The 26,387-nt window shown below is 41.5% G+C and overlaps 1 protein-coding gene across 1 annotated transcript; it reads right to left on the bottom strand.

Moving 5' to 3' along the window:
• Positions 1–1,233: 1,233 nt before the first annotated feature.
• Positions 1,234–14,549, bottom strand: MMP12 (matrix metallopeptidase 12). Its single transcript, XM_077769926.1, has 10 exons — positions 14,418–14,549; positions 13,279–13,526; positions 12,552–12,700; positions 12,339–12,464; positions 9,293–9,454; positions 8,660–8,777; positions 4,069–4,202; positions 3,547–3,706; positions 2,686–2,789; positions 1,234–1,770 (listed from the first exon to the last, which is right to left on the bottom strand). Exons 1-10 carry the CDS (start codon positions 14,535–14,537, stop codon positions 1,670–1,672), a joined length of 1,422 nt encoding a protein of 473 aa, XP_077626052.1. The 5' UTR covers positions 14,538–14,549; the 3' UTR covers positions 1,234–1,669.
• Positions 14,550–26,387: the final 11,838 nt, after the last annotated feature.

The following is a 26,387-nucleotide window of genomic DNA, read 5'->3' as shown; positions in this document are numbered from 1 at the left end:
AAGATGCAGCGCCAAAGGAGGTAGAGGGAGGAAGGGTTCACCTGTAAATCCGTGGAGGCATTTCTCATGAGTGCCTCTGAGACCGGGAAGGGCATACTGTTGGCTTTTACGCCAGTGTACTCATCAGTTAAGAGAAACAGCTGCTCCAAAATTACCTAAGGCCGAAGACAATTCAGCCCAGATACCACTGTTTTCCTTTGATGTTAATCCTGCAGGGAAGTCTCTTCTTTTGAAAGATGTCCAGCACGTAGTTGGCTGTGGGGAAATAACATTTCTTCTCAGAATGACTTGACCGTATGCCTTGCAAAGACAATGCTAGGATCATTATACTGAAAAAGCACCTACTAGAGAATAGATCTAAGCTATGAAGGACAGAGAACTCCATCCCCATCTAGAATCTTTCTGCTCCTATTTTCTGACCTCAGTTCATCCCACTAATCAAAACGGGTCATCTGAGCTGAGATGGGGTTGACTATTGCTTGTGTCTTGAGGGCATCAGCAGCAATGGTCTGCAAATAAATTGAAAGCTACAAGCATTCCACAAACCCATATTGTATAAATTGGAGCTTTAACATGTATACCTACAAACCAGAAAGTAGGGAAAATGTGTGTCATGACAGTGAACAAAATTGATACAAGGCAGTCCGAGATACCAGTGCGATGCGCTCATCACATATTTTGTTTTCTCAATCAATAAAATCTCTGAAAGAAAGCAATACTTTCTAATGCTTTTTACAAAATTTAGGGAGGCTTAGATTTAATGTCTTGTCAAGGTCACACAGCAGTTACAAGGCCCACATTGTGAGACTTGAGCTGCAGTGGGAATTCTTTGAGACCAGGAAGTTCCCATGACCCCTTTTCCCTCCAAGCTCATGGTCATGCACTCGGCGTGCCCCTTGGGGTCATATGCAGTCTGAAGAATGCTTGCTTGCCTTGAGACTGGGGATTTAGGTGGCCTTAGACAAGTGGCCAAGGCAAATACAACCTCTCCCATTTGCCATATTCCCATTCACACCTTGGTACAGTCGGTAGAGGCTCTTTTTAGGAGCAGGAGAACTATTTTCAAAATACACACTTTTTCAGGAAAAAATTCCCAGAAACCAAATACTTCCTTTCAAAGTTTTTATTTGAGTAAAAGAAAAAAAAATATATATATACTTCATATAAAATTTAGAAAAGTCAACACTGACAACAGAATAAAATAACATTATCACCATAATTATATAATTTACTTGTATGTTACTTATATTAATTGTCATTTTCTGGTAGTATTCTGTTTTTATTTCAAAAGAATTAGAATAATATACTTGTTGAAACATTTAAGGGTCACAGAAACAAGTCATTTCTTAATACTAGTTAAGGAAAAGAAATAATGATAATGTCTCAGTTCTTGGAAGTTCAAGGACCAAGCTATTCTATTGCCCCTTTCTGAAAGTGTCTATTTTCAAGCTTAATAGTTGAATCAAGTAAAACTTGACAATGAGGGTTTTCAAAATCAAAAAATCTTACATAATTTGATCATTTACTTGTATGATAATTTATCTCTGGCCTATAGACTTCACCTTATTTTATGAAATGCATCACCATGTAATGGGACACTGGACACAGAGAAAGTAGGCAATACATTCTCACTTAAGTAAATTGACAAACATCACTAATTACACCATTCCTAACAACCTAACTTCATACTGTGTTTTAGCCTTTTGGTAACACGATGGGATAGGACATCATATTCAACCACATCAGGTCCTTGGAAGAAAGAGTAGTGTCCTGAAAATGAAAACAAATTGAATAGCTTAAATCCTCACTTGCATTTCCCTCTTTTTTTTTTTTAAAGGTAACACCGATCTGTGTTTTTATGGAGTACTTATATTAGACCAGATTTTATAGATTATTTTTATTAGACATTTGAGAATATAAATGTTGGGCCCCTGCACTGGGTACTCTGCTCCTAAATATCTATTTATCATCACTTCACCATTAAATACCTTCAGTAATTTTATTGAGAAGATTGCTTGGTCTTCAAAACTGACTATTAAGATTGAGTGTTTGAAAAGTCACACTCCAGGTGGAGGGCTCAGAGAGGAAAGAAATTGGGCCCAGCTAGGGCACACAGAAGCCCAGATAGAGAAGGGAGAAAGACAGGGGTGTTGACATTGAAAACAAAGGCCTTGGCCCAGCCAACAATTTGCCCAGGATGACCTTGCCTGAAGATATTCCTCAACACAAACTCAAACAAACTCAGGCTTTTCTTATCACCCCTTGGCTCTGGTCCATGCAAGCCCACAAAGAGGGTAAGGGGCTGCCAGGAAGGTAAGAAATGCAGGACACAAATGAGTATGTGAGTCCAGCTTGCCTGAGCCGTGCCCTGTGCTCATTTGCATACACTGTGCAGCTTGATGGGAACAGAAATTCCAGAGACTCAGACATACAGAAGTGGCAACAACCATATGCTCCCACCTTCTAGACTACCCTAGAAATAAATTGTTCCAGCTCACTCATTCTTCACGCCTACCTATTCTAAACCAGGCAGACGATGAATCTTCTGTCTGTGGCCCTATGGAGAAATGCAGGGTTCTGTACTCTTCTGATTTGATTCCCCATTCTCTGACCCTGGAGCCCTTATAATCTTCAATGTTTTAAAAAAGGATTCCCAGTATCTTCATGGCTTACTAATCTACTTACTGTTACTATAGTAGACTGCATCGATTTTAGGCCCAATTCCTGGAAATCTTTTGGTAATCAATTTGGGATAACCAGGGTCCATGAACTGTTTCCTTTCATTGTACCTGAACAAAAAAATAATGAGTAGGACCTCCATCAGAAAATGGGTTTAATGATGTCGACCTGGATATTTTATAACATGAACCACAAACCCCACCCATTCTCTCTTGAAAGGCTTTTTCTGAAAAGGTTTAAACTGCACTGATGAGAGGATCAAGGACCTAAGCAGTTCACTGATTTATCCCAAGTCCCTCCAGGACTCAGACCTTAGGATTCCCCATTTCTGTCGGGAACACCCCTCCCTCCTGCACAACGCTTCTGCCCGGGCCTGGTCCTGCTGTATATGGTCCTACTGTATAGAGCTGGACTGTCTAAAGTCCTGTTAGTGAAGATCTTGCAGGATTTGCTGTCACTCCCAAGATGGCTTCTGATTTTGTCTTCTTGGGTCAAAGGTTATGAAAAGGAATATGAAAATATGTATACTCTCTAAAGAGACTGGGTAAACACTCGGTCTCATACACTTATACCACTATTTCTCACTATACCATAGGGTTCCCACTATGATGAATAATGCAACATTTTATTGAAAGTGTTCCTTTTAAAAGAAACACATTATGTGCCGTTTTACAAATCAGAGTTCGAAAGTCCAGAGAACTGACCTAGGATGATAATAACTATTCCAGACCTATGTTCTCTTGATCTCTCTCCTACAAAGGTCAAGGATCCTTAAGAATTTAAATAGGAAAACTACCTACCGGAAAACCCAACTGCCTGCCCATTTCACAAATTTTTGGAGTCAAATAACCAATCACTAAATCTCACCTCCAATACTGATTACCTACAAAGAAGTAGGTCTTATAGAAAAGTGGATTAAACACAGCTGCATCAATTTTTTTCACAAAGTCAGGAAAGCCCAAAGAATGTATACTCTTGGGATAGAGTCGCTGTGGTTTTAAATTGTTAATTAACCAGTACTTATCATCTGTGAAAATAAAGAAAAAGGATACATTGGAATCACACAAGAAGAATAACAGAAACCCTGACTCACTACAAACAATGTCATTCTTTACCCATAGTTCCAAAACATATTGCTCTTTGTCCTTGAACATGATTTGTCTCCATTTTGTATATTTTTTTACAAGTATTATGATCTATATTTGACAAACTTTTCCTGCAATTTTTAGACATTACCTAGGCATCTAAGCTCATTTTAGCTCATAGTTCAGACTCACAATTAATCAAATCTGGAGTGCTTTTTTCTATGTTTATAAAAATTAGTAGTATTTCCTTCATTTATTCTCTTCCTTGAAGTACACTCAATAGCAAACTAAACATGAGAGTTACCTTTAAAAAGAAAAACTTGATTTCTGTCTCCAATTTCATAAGCAGCTTGAATGCCAGATGGTAAAGTTGGCCACAAAGAAGAAATTAAACTAATATTGCTCTTTGGACTCTTAGGATTCCTCCACCCAAAGAATCTGATGAAAAACATTTAAAACATGTTTTAAAAATCGCTGTAGATTCAAGAACCATGAAATGTGCAGTGGGATGGACCTGTAAAATGACTATGTTGTTTTTCAATATCCTCACATTCTGTTCTGTGAAATGTCTCTCTAGGAGCATGAGGAAAGGACCTTAATCAAGTCTTTCATAATAACACTGACCTTAATGGGCAAACCACCATATGGAACCTTTGATAAAAATAAAGGGGTCTAGGTTTTAGTCTGCATGCACAATCCATTCACCAGTTTTGTAATCTAAAAGAAGTTATTCATCCTAAATGTCTCAGTTTTGGATCTCAAAAGTGGAGAATAATGAAACTGGAAATCATCTACAAGAAGAAAACTGGAAAAAAAAACACAAACACAAATATGTGGAGACTGAATAAAATGCTACTAACCAACCAATGAAGAAATGAAGAGATCAAAAAAGTAATTAAAAATTGCCTTGCTTTCAATTAAAACACAATAGAAAACAGAACAGTCTAAAAATCTTGGAGAAGCAGCAAAAGTAGTTCTAAGAGGGAGGTTTACAGCGACACAGGCCTACCTCAAAAAAACCAGAGATATCTCAAATAAGCAATCTAACTTTACACCTGAATGAACTAGAAAAAGAACAAGCAGAGCCCCAAATTAGTTAAAGGAAGGAAATAATAAATATCAGAGTGGAAATACATGAAATAAAGACTAAAAAAAAAAATTACAAGATCAATGAAACCAAGAGCTTGGTCTGTCAAAAGATAAGCAAAATTGGTAAGCCTATATCCAGATTCATCAAGAAGGAGAAGGAGAAGGAGAAGAAGGAGAAGAAGGAGAAGAAGGAGAAGGAGAAGAAGATGACGACTCACATAAATAAATTCAGAAATGAAAGAGAAGTTACAATGGATTTCACAGAAATATAAATGATCAAAAAAGACTACTATTAACAATTATATACAAACAAATTGGACAACGAAAAGAAATGGATATAACTTGTCAGACACATACCATCTTCCAAGACTGAATCAGGAAGAAATAGAAAATTTGAACAGACTCATTACTAGAAATGAAACTGATTAATTAAAAGCTCTCAACAAACAAAAATCCAGTATCAGGCAGCTTCACAGGTGAATCCTGCCAAACAATTAAAGAAGACTTAATACCTACCCTTCTCAAATTATTTAAAAAAAAAAAAAATGGAAGGGAAAGAATACTCCTACACTCATTCTATGAGGCCAGCATTATTCTGATACCAAAATCAGACAAATTCACAACAACAACAAAAAAATTACAGGCCAATATTCCTGATGAATATAGATGTAAAAATTCTGAACAAAATATTAGCAAACCAAATTCAACAATACATCAAAAGGATCATACACCTTCATCAAGTAGGATTTATTCCAGGGATGCAAAGATGGTTCAATATCCACAAATCATTGCAATACATCACATTAACAAAATGAAGGATAAAAATCATATGATCATTTCAATAGCTGCAGAAAAGTAATTGGATAAAATTTAACATTAATTCGTGATAAAAACTCTCAAAATGATTATAGAGGAAATATACCTCAGCATAAGAAAGTCCATGCATGGCAAACCCATAGCTAACATTATAGCTATGGTTAACTATAGCTATAGCTATAATAACATTATAGCTATTTCAATGGTGAAAATGGAAAGCTTTTTCTTTATCATCAGGAACAAGACAAGGAAGCTTACTCTTACTGGAAGTCCTAGTCACAGAAATTAGGCAAGAAAAAAAAGGGGGGACATCCAAATTGTAAAGGAAGAGATAAATCTGTCACTATTTGCAGATGACTTGATACTATATATAGAAAACCCTAAAGAGACCACCAAAAAACTAGTAGAACTAATAAATGAATCTAATAAAGATTCAGGATATAAAAATCAATATACAGAAATCTATTGTGTTTTTGTACATTAATAACAAGCTATCAGAAGAAATTAATAGTATCTTCCCATTTATAATTGTATCACAAAGAATAAAGTACTTAGGAATAAATTTTGTCAAGGAAGTGAAAGACCTGTACTCTGCAAACTATAAGACACTAATGAAAGAATTGGTGATGACACAAATAAATGGAAACCTATTTCATGCTCATGGATTCCAAGAAGAAATATTGTTAAAATTTCCAAAGCAATGTACAGATTCAGTGCAAACACTATCAAAATAGTAATATCATTTTTCAGAGAACTAGAACAAAGAACTTTAAAATCTGTATGGAACCACAAAAGATCCCAAATAGCCAAAGCAAACTTAAAGAAGAGCAAAGCTAGAGGGAAGATGCCCCAGATTTCTACCCTACAGGGCATAATTAATCAAAATAGTATGGTATTAGGATAACTACAGTCACAGCAATCAATAAACAGAATATAGAGCCCAGAAATAAACCCACACTTATATGGTCAATTAATTTATGACAAAGGAGCTGAGAACATACAACAGGGAAAGGACAGTCTCTTCAACAAATGGTGCTGGGAAAACTGGATACCTACATGCAAAAGAATAAAACTAGACCACTTTCTTACACCACATACAGAAATAAACTAAAAATGGATTAAAGACTTAACTGTAGAACCTGAAAGAACCTAGGAGAAAACATAGGCAGTGAGCTCTTTGACATTGGCTTCAGAGATTTTTTTCAAATCTGTCCCCTCAGACGAGGACAACAAAAGCAAAAATAAACAAGTGGGACTACATCAAACTAGGAAGCTTTTGTATAGTGAAGGAAACTACCAACAAAATGAAAAGCAAACCATTTAATGGGAGATTTTTGCAAGAGATATATATCCAATAAAAAGGTTAACATCCAAAATATATAAAGAACTCATGCAATTGGATTTTTTTTTTAATTTCTAGGAGAGATAGAAAGAGAGTGTGAGCAGGGGAGGGTCAGAGAGAGAGGGAGTCACAGACTGAAACAGGCTCCAGGCTCTGAGCTGGCAGTCAGCACAGAGCCCGACGCGGGGCTCGAACCCACGAACAATTTGATATTTTTTAAAAAATCAAATAATCTGATAAAAAAAATAGAGGAAAGGCAAAGATCTTTTTCCAGAGAAGACTTACAGACAACTAACAGATACACGAAAAAAATGCTCAACATCACTAACTATCAGTAAATGCAAATAAAACCACACAGAGCTATCACCTTACTCCCATCAGAATGGCTATTATCAAAAAGACAAGAAATAACAAGTGGTGGTGAAGATGTAGAGAAAAGGAAACCCTCAAGCACTGTTGGTGGGAATGCAAACTGGTGCAGCTACTCTGGAAAATAGTATGGAGCCTCTCCACAGAGTTAATTATAGAAATACCATATGTTCCAGCAATTCCACCTCTAAGTATTTATCCAAAGTGCACAAAACACTAATTAGAAAAGACATATATACCCTTACATTCCTTGCAGCATTGTTCACAATAGCCAAGGTACAGAAGCAACTTAAATGTCCATTGATAGATGAATGGAGAAAGAATATGTGGTATATATGCAATGGAATATTAGCCATAAAAAAGGAATGAAATCTTGCCATTAGTGACAACATGGATGGACCTAGAGCATATTATGCTAAGTGAGATAAATCATGCAGAGAAAGAAATATCCTATGGTTTCATTTATATGTGGAGTCTAAAAAACAACAAAAAACAATTGAACAAACAAAACAGAAGCAGACTCATAGATACTAACTGATGGTTTTCAGACGGGAGTTAGTCAGAGATAGACAAAATAGGTAGAGGGGAGTAAGATGTAGACACTTTGGTTATGAAACAAGTAAGACACAGACATGTAATGTACAGCATAAGGAATATAGTCAATAATGTTGTAATAACTTTAAATGGTGACAGATGATAACTAGACTTATTCTAGTGACCTTTGGTAATATATATAAATATCAAATTACTGTGTTGTACACCCGAAACTAATACAATATTGTATGTCAATCACTCTTCAATTTTAAAAATGGAGAATATTTTTCCCATCTACCAACTTCTAATTTTCTCCACTCCCCATCCCTCCAATATCTGCTTCACTCTATGCTCTAAGGCAGAAACCCTTAAGTTATCCTGGAATTCCTTTCTCTATAATCAAGAATCAAGACTTTTAAACAGGTATAGTCATACCTGTAGTCCCAGACTTAACCATTTTTATCTGTGGGTAAAACAGTCTTGTGTCACTTCTTCCTGTCTTGTCTTTCCTCACCCCAGATTCCTACTGCAAATCCATTTTTTTACCTTCCAATCTTATCATTAAACACAGATATAATCACACCATTCTCTTCCGTCAAAACCTTTAGGCTGTCTACTTCCTTCAGAATTGAGTCCAGGTCCCTCCTCATTTTCATCTACATCATTTTCCACCATTCTCTGACAAAAAGAAAAGTATAAATCCAAGGACAGACACTTCCATATTGGTAAGATGTGAAGATTCTACCTGTCTTTAAAGAAAATGATTTTATTTCCCACAGTTGTGACAGCATCAAGACTCAGATTGCAGGTGGATGATTCTGTACCATCAGGATTTGATGGGGATTGGTGCTTTTCTGGACCTCCTGAAAAATACATTTTAAGAAGCATTAGGGGAAAGAAACCCTGCATTTTAGCTGCTAAAGAATGAAGAATCATTCTTTTCAAACATTCACTTTTCTGGGTGAAAAATGCATAAAAAGGAACTTATGCTTCCCCTAACATTCAACGGATGCATACAATAAAGATCTTTCTCTTGTGTGGTTGCACCATCATGGAGGAGAAACATCTGATCACTCTCATTTTCCTGTTCCAGTCAGATTATTTCTCTATCTGCCTTCTTCAAAGACAATGGTATGTTGGATAGAAAGAACAAATTTGAGGCCAGCAGACTCAGAATCTTTCTCTGTCACTGGCATCAGTATGCCAGGTCTCTGTGCTTTTCCATAAGATGAAGATAATATCTGGGACACCTACCTCACAGGATTTTCATGGGGCTCAAGAGAGAAGATCATGTTAAAGTTTTATTCAAATGCAGATATTATGAGACTTTTCATAAGGGTTTCTTTGTAAGGGAAAATGGTAAAGAAATTCAACTCACCATAGAGAGACTGAATGCCACGTACGTCATCAGCAGAGAGGTGAAAGGTGTTGGGGTCAACATAACTGTAAGTAGGGAACATTATGGCTTTTGGATCACTGGAATGGTCAAGACCCAAGGAATGGCCAAGCTCATGAACAGCAACTAGGAACAAGTTTGTGCCTAAGAGGAAATCAACCAGAGTGGGGAAAAGAGCAATGAAATATATTTGCATCCAGAGGACAATGACACAATTGAAATCAGTGCAAGGGGATGCATTTAGGAATCCTTTACTTATTCCCTTTCCCTCCTCCATAAGGTTTTTCAATGTCAGCACTATTGACATTATAGGCCAGGTAATTCCTTGTTGTTAAGGCTTTCCTGTGCATCACAGATGTCTAAAAATCTCTGGGTCTGCCACTTAAAATTCTTTTTTTAAACGTTTATTCATTTTTGAGAGAGAGAGAGAGAGAAAGCGTAGGCTGGGGAGAGGCAGAGAGAGGGGGACAGAATATCTGAAGCAGGTTCTATGCTGACAACAGAAAGCCCCTTACGGAGCTCAAACCCATAAACTGCGAGATCATGACCTGAGCCAAAGTCAGATACTTAACTGACTGAGCCACCCAGGTGCCCCCAGGTTTGCCACTTAAATTCAAGTAGCAAACTCCCTGCACTTTGACAACGAAAAATGTCTCCACACATTGTCAAATTTCCCGTCGAGGGCAAAAAGGTTCATAGCAGCAGCAGCAGCAGCAGCAGCAGCAGCAGCACACATGACATATATTCTGTTGTGAACATTTCTAGAATAACGTTGTCTTGTAGCTATGTTTGTTGGTTGTCATCGCTTCTACGACACTCTCACTCCATTCTGCAGGTACACTTAATCAGGCTTCACTGGATATGGAATAGTCTTTACTAACTATCCCTTATTAAACCCAAATATGAAGCCAAATTAAGTTCCAGGTCCTCTGAGCCACTGAAAATGTATCACACCATGTCTGTTCCTTACGAAACTTGAAAGGAAGCCACTATGCAGCCCATTTACAGATGAGGACACAGTATCAGCAAGATTAATGGGCCAAATTAAGAGCTTAAACCAAGGGTCAAATATAAATTTCTTGGCTCAAAAGAGGGCACTTGTGAGGATGAGCACTGGGTGTTATATGGAAACCAAGTTGACAATAAACTATTAAAAAAATTTTTTTTAATTAAAAAATTTTTTAAAAATTAAAAAAAGCTCATTCTTTTACTATACATGACTCAAAATGAAATCAAAGTCTATGCTTACAATGTAGACACAGTGATATCAAGTTACAGTCACACCTGTTCATTTTTTTCTGTATGTTCTAGAGAAATATACCTTTGTAGGTAAGAGAGAAGGGTGTGTCCTTTCCCTAAAGTTTCTCAGTTTTCAGAAGGTTTGAATAGCTCCTGACTGTTATTTTTTTTTTATCTATGTTCTACTCCAAAGCCTTCATTTTTGCCTTTTTTTTTTCAATGGCAAACCTGAAGCTCAGAAAAACAGACTTGCCCAGAGTCACACACCACTTAGCTGCAGGGTGTGGCCAGTACCCAGGTGTGAGAACTGAGATGACACTCCTCTGGGGGGGAGGGGTCTTCAGGAACACAGACCCCCTAAGCATTCCCACTAACATCAGGCTCAGCAACTAACTCACTCACTTCTCTCAAATAATGAGAAATTAGCAAAGACTGTCATCCTATCCATTCTGCCTAAAACTGGGAAAATCCTAAATTTATCCTATTCTCAATCCCTGTAATATTTTACACAAAAGCCCATCACTGGTCCTCCACCACAGAAATCCCAGGTTTCTGTCTGTGCTCTGTTTCACACCCGATCGTGTGCTCTTTCAGGACGGGTCCTCTTCTTCTCTGTATCCAAACAACACCCCCATCACCTAACACTGTCATAAAAACTCAGTAACCACCGAGCAAAGCGTTCATTGCATTTACTGTGTCACAAACGTGGGCTGTGAGTGGGCACCTTAAGTTACAATTTATATAAATAATCTAGTGTTATGAAAGCATAGAATTGTGCCACATAAAAATAAGGCAACATGGACAGGTGAAAAGTACACATTTGGTTAAGAGAAGAGCTTTCTCATAAGCTAACTTTCTCCTGGTCTCAGTTTCCTCTCTCCGTAAAGATCTTAAATTATTTTTCTAGAGTCTTTTAGAATTCTGAAACGTTCTGTGAGGCTAACCAACCCAAGTCTACCACGTCTGATGAAACATTATACACCCCAAATAACCTTGGATGCAATTTAGACAAATGTAACAAGCCTCGCTGAGGGTTTGCCACTCAAGAAGGACTTATTCCTACATCACTTGTCTTTTGATAGTGCAAGACTCCTCTTCTTGATTAAGAATTTAATAAGCCTGGGGCCATGTGTTAGACTAAAACAGATAGCCTTTCAGTCTGTAAGAACATTGCCATTCTATGCATGTGGTATCAGCCAGAGAGAGGGGGCTGCTGAGAGGAACCCACTCACGAAGACCTTCTCTCCATGTCCTTCCCTCAGGAGTGAAGCACATAATCTAGAACTTCCCACAGAAAGATGAGGAAGGATTGCGAGATGACAGTTTGAGTTTTCCAATGGATAGTGAGTCCTTCAAACAGGGGAGACTAGTTGTGCCTCTCCCCCAGCTGCCTGAGAGGGATGGTGACTTACAGTCTCTTCCATAAATACACACGAAGTATTGCTTTGTTCAAGGGTCAGCTTGGGCACCCTGAAATTTCTATCCCAGGACCTCAAAAGACTATGTGACCATATAACTTTGGGTTTTGCTGCAGGGATTTCTAATTTTCTATTCTAGAACTTCATCTTTCTGTGGCACTATAAGCCTAAGACAACGTCAGCATATGGAAGGCTCACGTGGATGACGCACACTACGATTGCTGCATGCCTGGGTTAGCATCTGCGTTCACTTGATTTTATGGACTGTGCTGTCAAGAAGTGACTGCCTAAATAACAGATTTTATTTTTCCAAACTATGGCTTTTTGGGTTCCCGAGTTCACACTCTGGACGAGCTTTTATTTTTGCCTACCTCTGTAGTCTGGAGTCCAGATTTCAGCCTCATCAAAATGTGTGTCTCCCCCAATACCAGGTCCGGGTCCAAAAGCATGGGCTATGACTCCCCCTCTGCCGTCGAAAGGATTGAAGTCTCCATGAGCTTTTTTAAGAATAAAGACAATTAGTCCTTCTTTACAGATTATAGGTGGTGCCAATGACACAGACGAAATAAGTCCACGTTCTTTACCTCCAGATGCAAATTGTATCATAATGTCAGCCTCTCCTGAGTGAATTTTCCTGAATTTCAGGGGGGTCACATCACTCCATACTTGAAAAGCTTTCTGGATGGCATAGTCAACATCTGCAGGCTTCATGTCAGGAGTGTAATTATTGATTCTTTACCAGAAAGAAAGAGAGAGAGAAATATATGGAAACCATGTGTTAGTTCTTATTGTCATATTTCACTTCTGTCTGCATTGGTGGAGAATGAATCACCTCATAAATCAATACTTGGATAACAAAACCCCACATCATTAACTTCTGAAACAGGGATGCTTGGACAGCTTTCTCCTGAAATGGAATCTTGCTGGATTTCTTCTCCTTGATGATTTATGGATTTTCTTTGTGAAGGACTTACATCCATAGAAGCCTCTGGCTTTTGCCCCTGCTCCCAGACGTTGGCATTTATCCATCTTTACCTTCCTATAAAATGTTCTCCTGTCTCTTAAAAATAATCTATTTATTATAGATTTAGCTTCATTCTCCTTTTATTTGAAGTCTTTCTACTCTGCTCTGGGTTGGCAAGCCAAACAGCCCCTCCTTGAGTGAACAATCTGCTCTTCCAGAAAGAATGAATTTTAACACAGGGATGGTGTTAACAACCGAGAGGCTTCTGATCTACTTTCAGAGATCTAAATGGTTCAGGTTTCTGGAAGTCAGACCCAAGGGAAAGTAGAAAACTAGCCACAGGTTACCTGTAGGTGAGAAAGCGTTTCTTCCACACTGGCCTCCCTGACAGCGTCCTGAACTCATGAACATCAGGCACCCCACATCGGGGCACGTGCATCATGTCCAGGGTAGAGGCATCCAGTCTCCCAGTCACTTTTAGCCCCAAGAACTGCTGCATTTCCTGAATTTTATTCTTCATCAAGTTTGTACTGACTTTCATTTTTGTCATTGGATTTTCATCCATCATGAAACCATAATAGGCTCCCAGGTACCTCTGGAAAAAATATATTTAGTTAGACATTCTAATACATGGAAAGGTTTCTGATGCACCTCTGTATATAGGACTCAACAATACACTGGCTTCTGAGCCAGGTATCAAACAATTAATTATAATGAGAAAAAAATACTAATTTTCTGTGCTGTCAAAGTGAGTCATAACTATTACTGATATTGATTGCTGGTAGCCCACTGAAAACACTTCGATGTCTCTCTTTGAATTGGTTTCTATTCTTTAAAATATATTTCAGCATCTGGCACATCAGAGCATCAAGTTAACAGCAAAACCTTCATTGTCAGGATGCTTAAATTGTTAATTTAATTTGGGTAAAATTTTCCTGCTTAAAAATCCAAAGCTCAACACAATGGACAATTAATGCAAATTCAAAATTAAAAGTCTTAGAAAATAGAGAGAGCATCCAAACTCCTATAATTAGGGAAAAGAGACAAATGGAAAAAACATTCTGCTTTTTAAAACTGCTCATTAAGAAATACCTGTGATGCCTGAAGGCAAAAAGTACTCTTGAATGATCGTGGTGGGCTGCAGTGGTTAAATAACCAAGCCATGGTTCAAATCTCAGATTATTAATTGACATTAAATGATCATTGTGAAACACAGACTAGATGTAGGACTCTAGTTATTTTTAACTCAAACTCCTTGGCCACAGCTTTTTAGTTAAAGGAATAAAGTCATCCCCCAATTTTCTAGAACTCTTTCAAACCCAGTACTTTTCCTACATTCATCTTTGGCAAAGAAAAATAGAGCGTTCAGAGCAAAGAGCGTCCTAACCAGTTTTCAACTAGTACGGTTTCAAGAGAAAACTGGTCAATGCAATCAATCTTAAAGTCAAAAGTGAGGCTGGGGAAATACTGACGGGTCAGTACTTACTTCAGCAAAGAGCATGTCATTCTCCTCAAAGCCTGTGGAGTTAGTCAGGGAAGCAGCTCCAGAAGCAGCAACCGGAAGGACCAGCATCAACAGCGGAAACTTCATTCTCAACCTCTGCATGGTGCACCCCAACCTACCCTGTTCCTCCTCAATGCAAAGTTCCTCAAATGTCCCTACTTATATAGCCCTTAGGCCTTCTTCTGTGGATGTGAAATCCTCTGAGTGACTCACAGTTGATATCATCCCTTGATTTACCTCAAAAACCCGCAAACACAAGCACAGATACTTTTCTAGGACCGACAATGGGTCAACTAGCACCGAACTCATGACTCAAGGAACTCAGAGTACGTTTGCTCAAAATAAATAGGCCCTATGAAATAAGGCATTATAGGAGAGCCACTAAACACCTAAAATGTTACAGTAACTTAGAAATGTATTTTTAGAAAGTTCAGTGTCTGGATTTTTGCTAAATAATTTCCTTATATTTATTATAGACAAAATAAGCTTTTTTAAAAAACAAAATTTAAAAAATTAGGTGCATGAAGCCCTTGTTTCTGAGTTGGATGAAACAAGTTGGACCTCTCCAAGCTGAGTCTAGCTCCCTAGAGAACTGTGACGTACAGAGACTTCATGTTTAACAAGGAAAAGTCCATAACGTCACGATGCTTTGATGTATGTTCCATGTACTGTGCAGGCTTAGATCTGTTTCTCACAGATGCCCGATCCCAGCCAGGTAGCCGGGGAGAGAGATTCAAGAGACGGATCCCCATGCCTCCCTAACTGGCTAGAGTCAGCAGCCCAGGTCAACTGTGGAAGAAGGAAGGCTTGCCTCTGGAATCCATCTCCCCCTCAGCTCAGCTCCCTTCTCCCTTGACATGGGTGTCCGTTCACACAGCATCTGCCTGCCAGTCAGTAGAGAATGCTCGAAGATGAGAACCGTCTAAGAACCCAGGAGCGAACCACAGGGTAGAAGTGTGAGCTGTGGGGCTGCCCCCTGAAGCAGTGTGAACAGTCTGGTGGTGGAGGGGATGCGAGGCAGTGGGTTTGGGTTCAGTCATTGCTGTGACCCACCTCCCGGAGAGTCCCCAGCACTTCCCTGAGGCTGACCTCCAGGAAAACAAGGGGTCAGCGGGCTCTACAGTCGGCATCATACCTCCACCTCCACCCTTTCAGGCTCTGTGACTTGACCTCTAGCATCTTCAGCTATTTCATCTGAAATAATCTTTGCCTCCTTATGCTTTTGTGATGATTAAACAAGACAATGCATTATAAGACCAGCGCATAGTGTGGGTGCTCACAAAGATTCATTTCCTTTCTCTTGGCCCAAGAACAAGAGCATCATGCTCCTGAATGTTGTGCCAGGTGTGGCTGTAGGACCCACGCGTGAAGAGGGCGATCGCGCAGAATTATTGTAAGGCGGTTCTGTCAGATACTGAATTTAAGTGGAGAATCACTGGAGGAACATGACGTTCTGCCTAGAAAGCAGGAGAACATGGGATTTGCCAGACAACATGGGAAGGGTGGCTCTCCGGCCGCGGAGTGTTGCTTCAGGAGGGCAGGGTCTGCCTGTGCTGTTCACCACTGTACTTCTGGTGCCTAAAACTACCTTGAGGTTAGCAGGTGCTCAAAAAATAGGTATGGATGAATCTTGTTGGAGGAGAGGGCCTGTAGAACAGGAGAAGTGTTCTGTCTTTGGGAGAGCGACTGTCACACAGAAGGTGTGTCCCTAAACCTCACCAAAAGCACACAAGAACCTGTCTTATTCCTAAGCACGAAGGGGTTGGGTTCGGGGAATGCTTTCAGGAAGTCTAGAAAGTGTAGGATGTAAGATACAAGGTAAAAGCTGCCTCAAATAAAAAGGAAGTGAAAACCGAAAAAAAAAACAAAACTGGGGCGCCTGGTGGCTCAGTGGGTTAAGCATCTGACTTTAGCTCAGGTCATGATCTCATGGTTTGTGGGTTCAAGTCCTACGCAGGGCTCTGTGCTGACAGTGCAAAGCCTGCTTGGGATTCTCTCTCCGCATCTCTCTCCGCCCCTCCCTTGCTGCTCCCTATCTCTCTCCCCTTCTCTCAAAAATAAACCCTAACCCTAACATTGAAAAAACAAACTATACTCAAATTGTAATGGTCTCTGGTCTTGGTTTAGCAAATACCCCAAATAGGTGAGGTCTGAGGGATGAGGGCCATTTGGGCCGCCACTGAGTGTTGCTGCAGGTATGAACTTAGGTTCTGGGCTCAAGTCAACAAGCTTGAGAATCTTAGCTCATTTTATGATCTTTCACAATCATTAATCTCTTTAAGACTTAATCTCTTTGTTTGTGAAATTGGAATAAAAATAGCAGCTATCTCCAGAGTTGCTACAAGGATTACCTTAAATTATAAGGAAAAGTACTTAGCCTAATGCCTCACATACCTTGCGGTTTCAGTGATTTGCTGTCTTTCTTCCTTTGCTGCATGCTTAGGTGAGGCATTTAAAAGAGGTTGATAATGAGGATGAGAAAGGGAATCAAGTATGTGCCCAGATCTCTCTCCTATGAGAGGAGGAGCTACAAAAAGATTGTGATCCAGGCCCAGACTGAAAACTGAGCGTCCCATCAGGGACATGGCTTCCAGGGGACATACTGAGGGGAGTTAGAATCAAGGGTCATGGGCAATGCTCCCTGTGAAGAGCAGTGTGTCTATGAAAGTACAGAAAGTAGCTGAGGTCAGAGACCCTCATAATGGGGACAACGTGCTGGTAAGACCTTCCTTATTGAAAAGCAGATTTGATAGCACAAAGCTTCCTATTACGTATGTTTCCTTCCTGAGCCAGACCCAGGACATTCTGAGGCATGTCCCCAGTATAATCACCTTCAACTATTTGGAGTGTCATCCCTGAAGATCTAGAGGCAAATGGAAGCATGGTCCTCAGTGAGGGCCAGGGAGGAGAAATGTTCCCCAACTACAGAAAAAAAATCCCTCAGCTGACCCTTTCACCAACTGCGGGGAGAAAATTTCAGCGACTTAATCCTCTCCTTTTATGGATGAAAAACTGGGAGTCCAGAGAAAGGAAGTGAATTGCCTAAGGATGCATCAGGGAGGTCTCCTGACTGTCCTGACTTGTTGCTACAACAGACACAGTTCTGTCACACCTCACTGAATTTTCTTCAGATTTCTGTCTTCCGGTGGTACCTTACTACCGCAAACACTATGCATGACACTGTGATGCCCTCAGTCCTTTCAGGTGAAGCCAGGCTGTCCCCTTTGCGGCTGTGGGGCCAGGAGGAGGCAGGCAGCCTGAGATGCCACAGCGGATCTGGATATCCAGGAATGTGGCAGCCCCCGTCCGTCTCAGGAGAAGCACTGCTGTGCTCCACACCCTGCCCTGGTCCAGGCAGTGCCCATTGCTGAGGTGGCTGTGCGGCCAGAGCTCCCCAAGAATGGCCCAGAGCGCCCTCAAAAAGCGTGATGTGAAGACACCTTAGCCAGTTGTATGCACTTAATCTACCTTTTCCGCATTTCATTTCCTTCAAAGGGAAAGTGGTGCAGTATTAAGATTGTGTAAAGAATAAATGACATAATCCATTAAAAGCACTTATCTTCATATGACAGGACCTCAAAACGTTCATTCTTTGCCTTTTCCCTTTACCTCTTGTCCCTGAATGTTGGTCATTTCATGGCTGGGTAAGACCCACTAACTTTTTCCACATAGGAGAAAAGTTAACCTAAAAAACAATTTTCACCCACGAGAGTATCCACATCCACCCAGCAATGAATCGCAAACAGCCTGGAGAAGAGTGGATATTGATGGGGGAGACAGCTTGTAGAGTGCCCTCCACCTTCCAGAATGACCTGGAACTTGACCTGACCGGGAGCTGCTAATAGGCTCTACGACAGAGAATGTCAGGGTAACGGGTTAGAAATCTGCTGCCTTCAAATGGGTGCTCCCCACATCGTATCCCCGAGTTCACCAACCCCAAGTGGGAAGTTTCAATGTGCTGATGAGAAACCTGGAGCGCGTTGGGTGTGGCCTCATGGGGTGCAGCCCACAGGAGGGGAGCAGAGGAAGGAAACACAGAAGGTAAAGGTCGCCATGGTTTCTTTCCATGCTCCCTTTTCCTCCCCAGCCAGTGGCTGGGGGAACCTTCAAACCACCACTAGCTAAGGCAGACTGCTGCAGGAAGCCCACATCCAGTGTGCACATTACAGAGTAGATGCAACGTGATAACATAAACATGTGTGCTGTTAGTCAGGCGTCTATTTTCCTTTCTTGCTCTCCTACAACACAGTAAATATCCAGGGGTGGAGAGAATGATGCAGATGTCTCTGCCCTGGCTTCGATTTGCAGCCTGGCTTCACAGGAGGAGCAAGGTTGGGAAAGAGACTTGGCCTCAGACCTCGGCTGTGCTGCCCACAAACTGTGTGGCTCTGGGCAAGCCATTTAAAAGCAGCTTTCTCATCCATCAACTACCGTGGGGAGGATCAAACAAGACAATGCACAAAATCGCTCGGCACTGCTCCCTGAACAGCCTGCGTGTAACTGCTGCTTCTCTCCTCTTGTAACACCCACGGCAGGCCTTCTCAACATTTATTTTATTACTGCCCCCATAAACAGACAGTTTAGACCTTTCCCCATGAAATTTTGACACCAGAGATAAACTATATATCTGTTTATATGTCGCATGGATATCTGTCCTTTATACATAAAAAATAAGATTTTTTTTGCCCCCAGGGAACAATTTCACCCACTTGGGGGTGAGGTGCCCCCGTTGAGAGCATACATCCTGTAGAGCATATACTCCACACTCCTAAGTCAGTACCGACCTATAATACCACTTCTGCCTGGCCCCACACAGCACCTCATGGCTGATCTAGGCAAAGTCTCTGAAAGATGCCAGTCCATCCCAGAGACCTGGGTCTCAGAGACACTCTTTAGACCACAGAAGGCAAAGCTGTTGAATTCTGTGTCACTGAAAAGTAGCCGCCTCCTTACAAAAGATTGACCAGCTGTATTTGTGCGTCAGATCAACTCAGAGAGAAAACAAATCAATGGACAGAGAGACGAGAAGAGATTAGAGAGAATCTACACAGTTTTCTTCGAGAGTGGGACAAGGTAAGTTTTAAACTACAACAATTATTTTTTCCTATGTTTCTCTTCTTTCCTTCAAGCTCCACTCAAGCCACTAGCCAACTCTGGTTTTTGCCTCAACATTTGTGATGTTGAACATATTACTCTCATTCTGACCTTTTCCCAAGAGCTGAAATCCACTGAAATGGTTACAGTTTGGGAAGAGAGGGATGTTTTCTGCACTGAGCCAATGCTGGAGGTGGTGGGGGAGTCTATGGGTTCCGGGCACCATGATGGGCTGAGCCCCACTCAGTGGGATATGGTGGGACAACAGGAGATATCATCACAAGGTGCAGCAGGAAGGTGGAGCCCCGGGCCTGAGGCTCTGGCTCCCCTGGGGGTCTAGGTCCCGTGGCCACAGGAGCCACAGGCAGCAGAAGTGAAGAGCATGCAGGCTGGATGGAACGATATGAAGGACGTGGAATGCCAGCATGACTGATTGAATTTCCAGCCAGTCTAGTGATGTAGAAGCCCAGGCTTGAAGGTAAGCTTTTAAAACTGCATCTTATCTGGTACAGCTGGGCTGAGGTTCACACATGCTGCATAGACCAGTTACTTAACATGGTCCTTTCTACAGAGTGAATGTGGTCTATCTTCACCAACACCATAGTTGCTGCTACTATTAGATTTTAAGTATAACTTTGTAAATGTTTTGTCCATCTTTTCCAGAAAGTGTATATGTTTTATAAATCAGCAATTGTTGTGGACCCTTTTTGATCCCTCAAAGAACACAAAGGGATAGTGTTACTAAACAGTCAATACCTAGGCATCCGATTTTAGAGGAACTGAAATAGAAACATGGAGGCGGCACCATAGCCCATGTCCTCTGGGCCTTCTAGCCCAGACTTAGAGGAGGCACGGGCCCACGTTTCTGCAGCAGGCAGTCTCTTGTCTATGCATGTCCTTAAATCAGAGATGATCTGATGAAATATTGAAATGCCTACCCATCCCAGTTCCTGGCCATTTCCATCCAAACCAGTTAGAGCCCCCAGAACCCTCTCTCACTCTTTGCTGTCTTTCAACAAACTTTACTACCAGATAAAGTTCGAGGCCCCCTGAAGGAGCTACAACATCATGGACCTTTTTGTTGCCATAAAGTGCTCTAAAAGACATAAAGAACTTCAACATATCGACCTAAGAGTCTCCGCTGGAAAAATGGCAGTCATAACTAGTCTTTAGCGGGAGACTCGGAATCAGCATGGCTAGCTTGTGAGGGAGACAGTCTTAGAGTCAGAACTCTCCCACCGGTAGCCTTCCTGTTAGATATCCCAAAGCTGAGATATGCCAGGGTTGTGACCAAAAGTAAATTGTATGGGGTCCTGCTGGAGAATCACATGGGCCTAGAGGAAGAGAAGGGGGCCATCTAGGGAAGAGGAGGCAGAAAGGAGGAAACACACACACACACACACACACAAGAAGGAACTGAATGAAGCCTCCTGGGCATGGCTTTACAAAATGGCATATAGAGTACTCTCCCTGTAGGAAGGCTACCTACTGTAGCTTAGACAAATACAGATAAAGAAGAGAGGCTCTTCCTTAGCACTCAGGAAATTCATGAAGTTTCACATCATAGTTTCACTATGAATAACAGAGCCCTTGGGATTTCCAACCCAAGGTGGCCCTAGAAAGATCCACTCTGTGGAGACAGCAAGGAACTTCCTCCTCGCTAACACCAACTCGATCAGATGATTAATAAACCCTGCAAGGAAGCATGAATCATGCTTAGAATTCATTTTACAAATGGAAAAATATATCACAGTGAATGACAATCATGTCTAAACAACCATGTTTTAGACATCAGTCAAGGAAGTTCAAGGAGGTCTCTTATGCATCTAATCACATTCTCATCTGCTTCTGGAAAGACTGATCCTGTTGTTCATCAACCCCAGGGCAGCTGGCCTTCTGGGGCTTGTCCACAGGTACGTTCTGGTCACACACCTCCCACAAAGCCCACTCCTTTCCTTCAAGCCCTGCTCAAGCCTCTGGCACACTCTGTTTCTCACTTCCACATTTGGGACCGAGCGGACTATCCTCATTCTGACTTCTTTCCCAGAGCCTAATTCCACTGAAGGAAACCAGACTATGTCACCCCAAAGTATGTCTCTCTGGCATGAAAATTGTTTTGAGCTGAAGACAATTAAGTAGCAGCAAAGGCAGAAAAATGTTCCCTCTTTTCTGCCTAAAGGAAAGATAATTCTCCTTTTACCAGAGTCAGGGCAGAGGAGCCCCCCCCCCCCCACAGCTCACTTCATTAACTTCCCCCATGTTTACTTTCCCACAGCTTGCCACCCTAGGAACCCTAAAACCATTTTCCTCTGTCTTGTCAATTCTCTGCAAACATACTGTTGTTGAAGATGGACTATAGGCTGGAATTCTAAGCCACCATTCTGAGTTACCTGACTTTTAGGTTTCTCCTGCATGCCGCGGACTGCACATGGTTCACTGTTTTTCTCCTGGGAATCACTCTTATTGTTCAAGAGCTCCGGCTGAAAGCCTAAGGTGAACAGAGGTAAAGTTTTGCCGCCCCTATACCACTAATGTGGATATGGATTTTGTGGGTTTGTTTCCTCTCAACTTTTAATCTACTCCATTAGTGCCAACCACATGCATATCCTTGTTGAATCTGCCCAAACAAGTTATGCGACACAGAGATCAGGATTTATGTGCTATGTCCAATTTCTGTACATAATAATTTTTTAAAGCTTATTTATCTTGAGAGAAAGAGAGAGAGAGAGAGAGAGAGCAGAGGAGGGACAGAGACAGAGAGAATCCCAAGTAGAGAATCTCTGTGCTGACAGCACAGAGTCTGATATGGGGCTCAATCCCAGGGACTGTGAGATCATGATCTGGGCCAAAATCAAGAGTCAGACACCCCCTGAACATAATGAATTTAATGGCTGCTGGAATTGTACACACATAATGATAACTGCCTCCTAAAATAAAAATAAGCAAATATTTTTCACTTTATCACAGTGAAATTATATTTTTTCCTCTGATTATATAATAATACATGTGAGTCATATAATATTTGAACCACAAAAGATATAAGGAAAAGAGTAATGGCTCAACTTTGTAAAACATGAAGAACAGAATATCAGTTAATTCCCCACTCATGAGATGACCGCTACCATAGTGGTGGTGTTCTGTGTGTCTTCATGTGTAAGTGCACATGCAACTAAGTTTATGTAAAATAATTCATATCATGCATGCAATTTATATTATGGACACCTTCCTCTTTCAGTATAGAGGTCTTGTTTGTTATTTTGCTTGACACGTGTGCCCCTCTTTTCTTCCCCCTACACTGAATAACTCTCCTCATCCTGCTCTCTGGTTCCTCTTCATCAACAATCTAGATATCATCTTCTATATTTTTCCTTCTTGATCATATTGTATAGTTAAAAGACCATTCATGAATCAGGTAGCATCCCATCCAGCATGTAGAGGGGAGTTCTGTCAAGCTACAGAGAAGGAAAGTCTTTAAAGGCAGAGAAGGAGGAGGAAAAAGAAAATTGTTAGCAAAGGATGCAGTGTTTCAGGCAAGGTTCCCTTCCTAAGGGGAGAGCTATGGGCAGATTACCTCCTTGTACTGACCAGGACATTCCAGACTGGCTGGTTAAAGGTCTCACTCCATTGGAACACTTCAAATGGTAGTTACGTTAGATATTAAGTCTGGGTTTACTGAGTAAGGTATTAGCATAAGCAATGCCATTGCCACTGTGGGCCTGTGGTTTTCTTTTTAACAGAACACACACACACATCTAAAAGAGAAGGAAGTTTGTCATGATTTGTTCTATGAAACAGAATTACATTACATACATTTTTCTGATCCTTGCTTTTCTCACTAATGATGGCCACAGAGAAACCTCTCCAAGTCATCCAAGATGGATTCGACCTGCTCTCAAAACATCCCATTATTACATTCCAAAGTTTTTTTAAATTTTTTAATGTTTTATTTATTTCTGAGAGAGAGAGAGAGAGCGTGAGCAGGGGAGGGTCAGAGAGAGAGGGAGACACAGAATCTGAAACAGGCTCCAGGCTCTGAGTTGGCTGTCAGCACAGAGCCTAATGCGGGGCTCGAACCCACAAACCATGAAATCATGACCTGAGCCGAAGTCAGACGCTTAACTGACTGACCCTCCCAGGTGCCCGCACATTCCAAAGTTTAGATACACCGCACTTATCAAGGCTTTTCTTATTGGTGCACCTGTGCTGTTTCCAGCTTTTTGGTCCACAGCAGGCGAAGGGTATCCTAAGTCTGCTGTACTGGAGCACTTTCCTTCCCTCTGGTTTGCAGATTTGTGAAAGTAATTTCTGTTCTTCTCCCTACTGCTGTGTAATGACTTTTGTGGAGCAGCGGTTCAGAACATTTGGAGACTATGAGTGTATTCAAAAATCTCATGAAAGTGATCAAACCTCTTAGAAAAATGTACTCATCTTTTATTTTTTATTTACTTATTTATTTTTTAAAATTTTTAATGTTTTATTTATTTTTGAGAGAGAGAGAGAGAGAGAGAGAGACAGCATGAGCAGGGGAGGGTCAGAGAGAGGGAGATACAGAATCAAAAGACAGGCTCCAGACTCTCATCTAGCTGTCAGCACAGAGCCCAATGTGGGGCTCAAACCCACAGACTGTGAGATCATGACCTGAGCCGAAGTTGGACGCTCAACCGACTAAGCCACCCAGGTGCCCCATACTCATCTTTTAAAAATTACTTGTAATTTTAGTGGCCTTGGCCCCAGGTGAAGAGTTCCTGAAACTGAGAAAAGGCTTGCACGGTGAAGATGATTCTGCTGTGGTCCTAATTATCCCCTAAATCTCCAGAGTTCTTCCTCATGATGGTGGCCTGTAGGAGATGACGGGCTCATAGCACAGAATGGGCAGGCAGGCAGCGGAGAAACGGAGGCCCACACCCTTCTCTGTAGAAGAGCAAGGGACCTCACGGGCCACTGGACAAATGACCCCGTACCTCCCGACCTGCGTGAGCCTGGAGGCTTCTAGCAGGCGATTGCTGCCTTCCATGCAAACTGATTAGTAAGTGTTTATCATTTACACATCCGTTTATTCTCGTAAGTGGCCATGCCACCTGTCACTGTTGATGGTGTCTTCATTCTCATTCTGATAGTGACAATGGGTGTGATGAAACCAGATCTTTCAGTGACGTGTAGGGGACAAGGACAGGTCACCCGACACGGGTCACTTTGGTATGCAGGTTATTTTGAGCTGAAAATGATCTAGGCCCAAACACTCAGGAAGAAACCTCGACCTTCCCCCTAAGTGCCTAAAAGAACAAGGAGAGAGGACCTGTTCCAGGAAGAGAGTGGTCACCACAGATCACCGTGTTAGGATACGAATGAGTGACAGTCAACAGGGAGGAACCTGGCTAGGCCTGTTTGTTCAAAGCCCTCTCTGTGTCCCACTGTTTCTGATCATCCAGCAAATTCTGTTACTAAACAAGTACTTTTTTTCATCCTCCTGTGAATTCATTCCTTCCCTTTGAAGGCCCCGACCTCTACTGCCTTCTGCTTTTCCAGGATGACGTTCATACCTCACTGTGCCCGACTGCCCTTGGAGTCTCAGGTCTGTGCGGTTCCCCACGCATGTGAAATCAAATTTTATTTTCCCCTGTTACTCTGTCTCATGTCATTCTGATTCTTAGTCCAGTTAGAAGAATCTTAAATGGCAAAGTAAAATTTTCCTCTGCCACAGATGCATGCGATCTGAATTCCCCACACCTCTGATGCTTGCCTGTTGGATGCAGTCCTAATGGCAAAAATCAGTCCCAACTGCAGCCAAGAGGTACCTTCACCCCCCCATTCCCATCTCTGTAAGACAGGAGGAGCAGTTGTATCATATGCTCAGAATGATGGGGGAGCGGCCAGGAGCCTTCCTGACCACCAGCCCCTGTGTCTGTGGTAGCAATTAACAAATGGGCTGGAGATGCTGAGGTCAAAGCAGCAGACTCCACGTGTCACCTTTCCTGCATCGTTTCCCCTTCCCCAGGTGTCTCTTAAAAGGTAGAGACCGGCCCAAAAGGCCGTAGGGCATAAGGGATAGACCAGGTCAGATGTCCTATGAGCCACGGCTGGAAACATACCACCAATGACACATATGGTATCTCCTTTCCAGTATCTTTTACATGTAAGCAATATGTAATTTTCAATAACAAACTCCCTCTGTTTAAGTCATAGTTTGATGGGATCGATCATTACATTGAAGAGAAGGGAAGGAAAAACTCTTCCTCTGACCTTCAAGCTCTTCCAGCTGGACTAAGGATTAAATTTACGTGAGGCAGATTAACAGGAGAAAAAACCAAAGTTGTATTACATGCCATGGAGGCCCAGTCATGGACTCGAGACCCAGAGAAGTGACAGGCAGGCAGCTATCGTGGTTTTGAGACAAAGAAACCATAAATCTGTGAGGCACTGACAGCAAGGAAAATTGAACTTTGGGAACTTTCATTAGTAAGGAATCCTAAACAGATGTTGGGCTGGGGGAGCACATTAGTAAAAAGTAGCAAGGGTTGTTTATATGGCCTTCTCGGCTCTAAATGTCCCATCTCTGGAGATGAGGATGTGTCTTTGCCTCCTGCTGTAGGGAAGGCACCTTTCACCTGGAGATTTATTTCCTGCATACAGGGTGGCAGAGGAGGTCTCCAAGTCCTTCCTGCACAGCCTATCTCTTAAGTAACTTATTTAAAATACCTGATATGCCAAAGTGGCACATTTCGGAGCAGCCTGCCTTTGGCCCACACATAAGAAATACATAAAGAAAAAATACCACCTATTGGGGTCTAAGGTCGCACAGTATTCATGGAAACAGCGACCTCCTCATCCCAAGGAGATGAGGTATCAATGGGGAACACT

This window comes from Crocuta crocuta, unplaced genomic scaffold, assembly GCF_008692635.1.
Source record: "Crocuta crocuta isolate KB4526 unplaced genomic scaffold, BGI_CrCroc_1.0 scaffold80, whole genome shotgun sequence".
Classification (NCBI taxonomy): Eukaryota; Metazoa; Chordata; class Mammalia; order Carnivora; family Hyaenidae; genus Crocuta; species Crocuta crocuta.
Note: the sequence above shows the minus strand (reverse complement) of the source record. Positions and strands in the feature narration are given on the sequence as shown.

Excerpts from the sequence above, each read along its gene's own strand:
- MMP12 (XM_077769926.1), bottom strand. The coding sequence starts at position 14,537 with ATGCAGAGGTTGAGAATGAAGTTTCCGCTGTTGATGCTGGTCCTTCCG. Across the intron at positions 8,778-9,292 it reads TGGCATTCAGTCTCTCTATG|GAGGTCCAGAAAAGCACCAA; the intron begins GTGAGTTGAATT and ends TGTATTTTTCAG. Across the intron at positions 3,707-4,068 it reads TCAAGTTTTTCTTTTTAAAG|ATGATAAGTACTGGTTAATT; the intron begins GTAACTCTCATG and ends TTATTTTCACAG.